The sequence below is a fragment of the Nansenia antarctica genome (assembly GCF_963989245.1).
Source record: "Nansenia antarctica genome assembly, chromosome: 3".
Taxonomy (NCBI): Eukaryota; Metazoa; Chordata; class Actinopteri; order Argentiniformes; family Microstomatidae; genus Nansenia; species Nansenia antarctica.
The window spans coordinates 80,729,055-80,736,554 of NC_137688.1; the positions used below are offsets into that span (position 1 = coordinate 80,729,055).

The 7,500-nt window shown below is 44.6% G+C and overlaps 1 protein-coding gene across 1 annotated transcript; it reads left to right on the forward strand.

Moving 5' to 3' along the window:
- Positions 1–2,780: 2,780 nt before the first annotated feature.
- Positions 2,781–5,436, forward strand: gdf6b (growth differentiation factor 6b; the record flags this gene model as incomplete). Its single annotated transcript, XM_080527629.1, has 3 exons — positions 2,781–2,801; positions 3,606–3,900; positions 4,538–5,436. 3 exons carry the CDS (start codon positions 2,781–2,783, stop codon positions 5,434–5,436), a joined length of 1,215 nt encoding a protein of 404 aa, XP_080383755.1.
- Between the last annotated feature and the right edge of the window lie 2,064 nt (positions 5,437–7,500).

Genomic DNA, 7,500 nt, shown 5'->3' on the forward strand with positions numbered 1-7,500 from the left:
TGAGATCACACATTCTCAGGCTGGTAATGGTATTAAGTGCTTGAACGCTAGCGAGATAGGCTTCTTATATTGTAACACTCACCCCTGCAATATGTTGACATTGCCTGATGTTTGCTCTGTAGGACTCCTGTTAATTGGTACCACATGGACCCGAGGACCTCACCTCATGATACAAAAAGATGGCGCTGTTTGATTCTACACTGAGGATAAAAGGTGGTAGAACCCTTTGAATCACCCTTTTGGGTTTTATGCATTCCACAGAGGGTTCTCCCACAGGGACAGGCCAAGAACTCTTTTGGAACTTTCTTTTCTAAGAGCGTAGTACAGTTATATGCACTTGAGTAATAATGGAGAATTTAGCCCGTGTGGCAGGCAGGCCACGGCCTACGACCGATCATATGGGATGACAGTAAGCTGTGGTGGAATTCCTGTGTGTTATTAGGTGACCTGGGTGGCGGAGTCAGGAATCAGTACAAATCCTAAATCACTTCACTTCATAATGCTTTCTTATGAGGTCACTCATTTTTCTTTGAACTGGGGGGGTAGATTAATTTTTTTAAATGATGTTTCCCACCTCCAACACTTTTGTCACCGGCGCCCCCCTCCCCTCTCTGGAAGAGCTGTACAACACACGCTGTCTCAGGAAGGCCTCCAAGATCTCCAGAGACCCAACCCACCCTGGGTACGAACACTTTACCCGGCTGCCCTCGAAAAGGCGGTACAGGACCATGGCCGCAAGGACAAACAGACTGAAGCACAGCTTCTACCCCAGGGCCATCCAGGCCCTGAACACAGCAAAGACCTAGGTTCTGGGACCTGGACAGTCTGGACGGATTGATGGCAGCTGCTGGACTGAAAAAATCAGGTGTAGTGCTGAGGCACAAATATGTACATTTCTAGCCTGCAAACTGCGACACTTCAAATGAATGTGCAATAACACTATGTGCAATATGACAACCCTAGTCGTCTATCTGTACAGTATAGTATAGTGGATAGTGTACATAGCCTTTATTTATGTAAACCAGCTTCTTCCCTTCTTGTGTTTTGTTTGTTTGTTTGTTTTTCTTTCCTAACACCAGGGGAGCCACCCCTCCTAAATTTCGTTGTTTGGTACCTGTACTGTAGCAATGACAATAAAGACCATTCATTCATTCATTCAAGAAAGCCAACAATATTAACTATTGCTTTCGGTCCTTGTTGTGCACTACCCAAAAGTAAACACTAAAATGAATCTTATTTTGTAATATCTCACAACTGCCCAGGTATACAACAGGTGTTTGAATTACATACAGTGCTACTATGTTCCATTACAACAATATAAGATCCAAGAGTCTTATTGCTTCACCATGGTTGTGACTCCGGCCCTTGCCAAAATGCCCTGAGTATTGGCACCTTTACCGTTCATGTGTAGTGGGGAAGGATGGATTGTGACCAATAAGTGCTTATGAAGTCATCAGTTTAGGTCAAACCCAGATGGTTGTTACCACAAACTAAAACCCCATTTCAAGTCATTAATTACATGTTAGTCATCATGACCTGGCAATTGGCAAAGATGAATACCTTTCAGTAAGCCATGTTAAATCACACATTTCATTATTTCTCTCTTATTAGTCACGATACATGTTTACATTATCCAAGTACAGCATGTTTCTTTTGTTCAAACGGCAGCCAGTTTACTACAGTAGGCTTACGCATTGTAAACGGTAGTGGCACCTGCCTGGCTGATTCCACGTCCCTTTAGGGCACTAGCGGAGCTTTGAGGAACACCATGACAACCAACACATCTGGAGACAAACATATCCAGCTTATATAGAAAGCGCAATAGGATACTGGAAATCCAGCAAATTTTAGGTAAATTGTTGAACGTGATAAAATATTTGTATATGATATTGGAGACCGTGGGATACTACACGCAGGGGTGCCGCCAGGGATTTTGGGCCCCATGAAAAGATATGACAATGTGCCCCTATGAAGCACGGTGCTAACATTGGTGAAAGAGGTTGAAACACTTCTTATACTTCTGCATACAGTATGGAATTCACTATTTGATGCAAGACTGATATCCTCTATAAGAAATACGCCAAAGGCCATCTTTTAAAGTCCAATGTCATTTGAAATGGTAAAATTCTTGAATGCAACATTCTCTTAACATTAATGAATAACTTAAAATAAATATAACTTACATATACAGGGTTCCTGCAGGTTTCAACAAGTCAAATGTAAGACTTTTTAAAGAAGGAATAATATACCAAACGTTTCTTGTGACAACAAAGCGCTGCTAAGCTAAGGAGAGAAGTGTGTTGATGTGTGTAGTATTCTCAAACACAACAGACACCTGTACACCTGCACACACTGTGACGTCAGCACACCTTCTGAAGGTAGGACCATGACAAGGTCGCCCGTGACATGTTCTGACCTTTCTTGATATGAGGTATATGACCAGTGGCGAACTCAGGCTGTTTGAAGGGCAGGGGCGAAAAGAAAAAAAGGGCACTTACTGCACAACATGGGACCCCATCAGTGCACATGGTCAAATTTAGACCATTGGAGGGGCACCATTAGGGCACATCCTCTACTTTTCGCCACTCAAAAGGGCATTTTTGCCACTCAAAAGGGCACTTAAGTGAGACGTTTTTCAACCGTGGGGGCACCAGGAGGGGCGGTCGCCCCCCCTGCCCCCCCCCCCCCCCCTGAGTCCGCCAGTGTATATGACTATAATACGATTATGATTTTAATATAAGTGGCCACATCGCTACACTACTATGTTGTTTTCCAACCCCATGAGTCCGCAGGTCTACATGGTGGGCGTGCTCTAGCGGCTCGAGTGGTTTGGGTTGGGGGGGGTGGCAGGGTTAGGGGAGATGGTTAGGGGTAGGGGAGGTTGTATGCGTGTCCAGGGGGGGGGGGGGCGGGGGTGGCAGGGTTAGGGGAGATGGGTAGGGGTAGGGGAGGTTGTATGCATGTCCAGGGGGGAGGGGGGGTGGCAGGGTTAGGGGAGATGGGTAGGGGTAGGGGAGGTTGTATGCGTGTCCAGGGGGGGAGGGGGGTGGCAGGGTTAGGGGAGATGGGTAGGGGTAGGGGAGGTTGTATGCGTGTCCAGGGGGGGGGGCGGGGGGGGCCGGGATGGGGGAGATGGTTATGGGTAGGGGAGGCTGTAGGCATGGGAGAACAGGTAGGTTTTGAGGTGGGATTTAAAAGTGAGGAGTGAGGGTGAGTCTCTGAGTGGTTGAGGGAGAGAGTTCCAGAGGCGGGGTGCAGCTCGTGAAAAGGCAGACACACTGTGTAGAGTAGTAGACACACTTGCTGTGTGTCGATGTGGAGTCCGGTGGAGTCCAGGAGAGTCCAGTAGGGTTAGGGTTAGAGTCCAGTAAGGGTTAGGGTTAGAGTCCGGTAGGGTTAGGGTTAGAGTCCAGTAGTTAGGGTTAGAGTCCAGTAGTATGGTTAGGGTTAGAGTCCAGGTCCAGCCTCAGTGCCCCCGGTCCATCAGCCACACATCACGCATCTGAATCTCTTTTTTCTGGAGGAGGAGAAGAATTATGGATTTCAGTCGAATTGTCAGCCTATTTGCAGTTCTTCTAATAGGTTGGGATATCCTTTGTTTTCAGGCAGTTGCGATCTTCCTTCCATCTGGTCCTGAGACCGGTAAGACCGGTAAGGTAACGAAGGTGTCCGAAGACGCGCCCCGGACCCGTTACTTTAAGGAGTTCCACGGTTCCCCGCCGGTAACCGGGAGACATCACACGGGTGGACTCAGACTCACAGACGCAGTGGAGCCTCACGACTACATGCTCTCAATATACAAGACTTTCTCTACAGCAGAAAAATTGGGACTCAATGCCAGTTTTTTTCGGTCGTCAAAAGCTGCAAACACCATCGCGAGCTTTGTAGACAACGGACAAGGTATGGGCGCACCATTTAATCGAAACAGGAATTGTGGTTTAACTTTATGCTCTTACCGACTCACTCTCTGTGCATGTGTGTGTGTGTGTGTGTGTGTGTGTGTGTGTGTGTGTGTGTGTGTGTGTGTGTGTGTGTGTGTGTGTGTGTGTGTGTGTGTGTGTGTGTGTGTGTGTGTGTGTGTGTGTGTGTGTGTAAGAGAGAGAGGGAGCGAGAGAGATGTTTTGACTCTTATGCATTTCTTGATTACTTTCTGTATGTCATATTAAGTATCTAAATAATATTATAATATAATATATTTTCATACTTTTTCAAGGCACCGACAGACTCTATGGGCCGGTTTCTAAGACAAAGCTTAAGCCTAGTCCTGGACTAAATCACACTTTCAATGTAAAATCTCCATTGAAGATGCTTTTTAGTCTAGGATTAGGATTAAGCCTTGTCTGTGAAACCGGCCCTTTATGTTGTAGGGTGGATTACTGATTATCATCACTTAGAGTTAAGCCCAGCTTGATTTTCATCTGTATTCATAAACTGGTCGTAAACAGTGAAACAATTTGAATGGCAGGCATGGATATTATATCCTTCGGAATGTGCTCCCACAATGAATCTGTCTGCAATTATTTAATGCCTTTCGCAGATGACCTCCCACTCTCCCCCCTGAAAAGGCAGCAGTATCTGTTTGACGTCTCTACCCTGCCAGACAACGCTGAGGTGCTGGGGGCTGAGCTGAGGATATACACCAAAGTGTCTGGGAATTTCAGGATGTCGGAAACAGAGCCGCTGGACATCCAGCTCCTCTCCTGCGGCACGCAGCAGCTGCTGGACTCCAGGACCCTGGATCTTCAGGATTCCCACCGGCCCAGGTGGGAAGTGTTGGATGTGTGGGAAATATTTCAAGAACGGCATCACCTGACCTCCCAGGGGCACCAGTTCTGTCTGGAGCTCAAGGCCATGCTGGACAACCCAGAGAGGGAGCTGGACCTGCATCATCTGGGCTTTCACAGGAACGGCCGCCCCCAGCAGAAGAAAGCCATCTTAGTGGTGTTCACCAGGTCCCGAAAGAGGCAGACCCTCTTCAGCGAGCGGAGGGAGGTCATGCCGCTGATAGGGCCCGGGAAGAGAGCGAGACAGAAGGGCCCTCGTCCCAAAACCAGCCGGAGGCGGAGGACGGCGGCGATATCAAAGAACCGCCACGGCAAGAGGCACGGGAAGAAGTCCAGGTCCAGATGCAGCAAGAAGCCGCTGCACGTGAACTTCAGAGAGCTGGGCTGGGACGACTGGATCATCGCTCCTCTGGACTACCAGGCCTACCACTGTGAGGGTGTGTGTGACTTTCCTCTGAGGTCCCACCTGGAGCCCACCAACCACGCCATCATCCAGACTCTGATGAACTCCATGAACCCCAGCAACATGCCCCCGAGCTGCTGCGCCCCGGCCAAGCTCAGCCCCATCAGCATCCTCTACATAGACTCAGGCAACAACGTGGTTTATAAGCAGTATGAGGACATGGTAGTGGAGTCGTGCGGGTGTAGGTAGTAGTAGTAGTAGTAGTAGTAGTAGTAGTAGTAGTAGTAGTAGTAGTAGTAGTAGTAGTAGTAGTAGTAGTAGTAGTAGTAGTAGTAGTAGTAGTAGTAGTAGTAGTAGTAGTAGTAGTAGTAGTAGTAGTAGTAGTAGTAGTAGTAGTAGTAGTAGTAGTAGTAGTAGTAGTAGTAGTAGTAGTAGTAGTAGTAGTAGTAGTAGTAGTAGTAGTAGTAGTAGTAGTAGTAGTAGTAGTAGTAGTAGTAGTAGTAGTAGTAGTAGTAGTAGTAGTAGTAGTAGTAGTAGTAGTAGTAGTAGTAGTAGTAGTAGTAGTAGTAGTAGTAGTAGTAGTAGTAGTAGTAGTAGTAGTAGTAGTAGTAGTAGTAGTAGTAGTAGTAGTAGTAGTAGTAGTAGTAGTAGTAGTAGTAGTAGTAGTAGTAGTAGTAGTAGTAGTAGTAGTAGTAGTAGTAGTAGTAGTAGTAGTAGTAGTAGTAGTAGTAGTAGTAGTAGTAGTAGTAGTAGTAGTAGTAGTAGTAGTAGTAGTAGTAGTAGTAGTAGTAGTAGTAGTAGTAGTAGTAGTAGTAGTAGTAGTAGTAGTAGTAGTAGTAGTAGTAGTAGTAGTAGTAGTAGTAGTAGTAGTAGTAGTAGTAGTAGTAGTGTGTCATTTCACCTCCTCCTTTCGGACCACTGTTCTATAAAGCCATATTGTGTAGATTAATTAGGCCTATGGGTGTATAGATGATTATCAGGGGGCCTGTGTGGTGAAAAAGAAGGTAATACTTGAAGCTACCTTGAGGTGGAATTGATGAGCACAACTGCTCAAAACGAAGCCATCTCTTTCCTGAACCCTCGCACCTATTCAGGTCATGTTGGAAAACCACCAAACCACCAAACCTCCAGCACATAGCTAAAACATAACTATTTGGCTATGTCAAGTACAAAATAAATCAAGTTTTACTGCAGAACAGTTGTACTTGGAACTTGACTTGAGGGGATGCTTGCTTGTTTAGTCAGACAGTGTGTGAGCCCTTGTTGAGCTGAAGCTCTGGTGTAATTCTTGGTGCACTTGCCAACATTACCCTGAGGCTGCTTAGCTAAGCACTCTTCATTTTCCTGTTGTGGTTAGAATTATTGGAGGTGATACTATGCCTGTTGGCCTTTTCCTGTAATGCACTGATGTTCATATCACCATATGTAAATATGTCATACGGAAATTATAATTTATGTTCTATGGATAAGTTATTATATTGTTGTTGTTCTTTAAGTTTGTTGGGGTTCATGTTACTGCTCATTATAACTACAACGGTATTTTAAGATTGGTTATTGTAGATCCCGTGATGAGATCTACCACAAACTCAGGCAAAACAACTGGGGATTGTGTCTTTAATGTAAAAGCATGAGAATGGGACATATGTTCACGTATTGAAAGGCTGCTCCATTGTTTACAGATTTGTTGTAGCCTGTTTTTATCATATTTTAGTTTGTTTTTTTCATGTTGTATCTTTATGTTTAAAGTTTGTATTTTACTTGTATTTTCTACTGGAACTCCAGAACAATTTATTTGATCTTCTCACACAAATGTAGGAGGAAATGTTCATGTATGTATGCTAAATGAATGGTACATACGTATGTGTTTAGTTGGTTCTCTACCTAACCATTAACAACATGCCCAAAGCCAAAGCAGAACCATTGATTATTAACAGACAATTGTAAGAATTAATATTGACACATTTTATAACAACATTCCATTTGAAACAATCAATCAATTTATTTAACCAAATTATTAAAAAAGTATTTTCATTTTGATGACCTGTAAGATGTTTCATGTAATAGAGGTCAATTAAAGTATCTTTTCAATGATGTATTTTGATTATATTTTCAAATGTGTTCCAAGATTCCAAAAGGTTATTCCTTCAATGTTGTTCTATGGTCATATTTTCATTCAGGTACTGTATATGGTATTACAGATTTGATAGGAGACTTCTTGTCTACATCACGGTTTCTGGTCCGGGGTTGTTGGTACTGTGTCACCTTAGTGACAAACTTGTGTGTAGTCCACAGAGACCAGTCTTCTCCTGACAC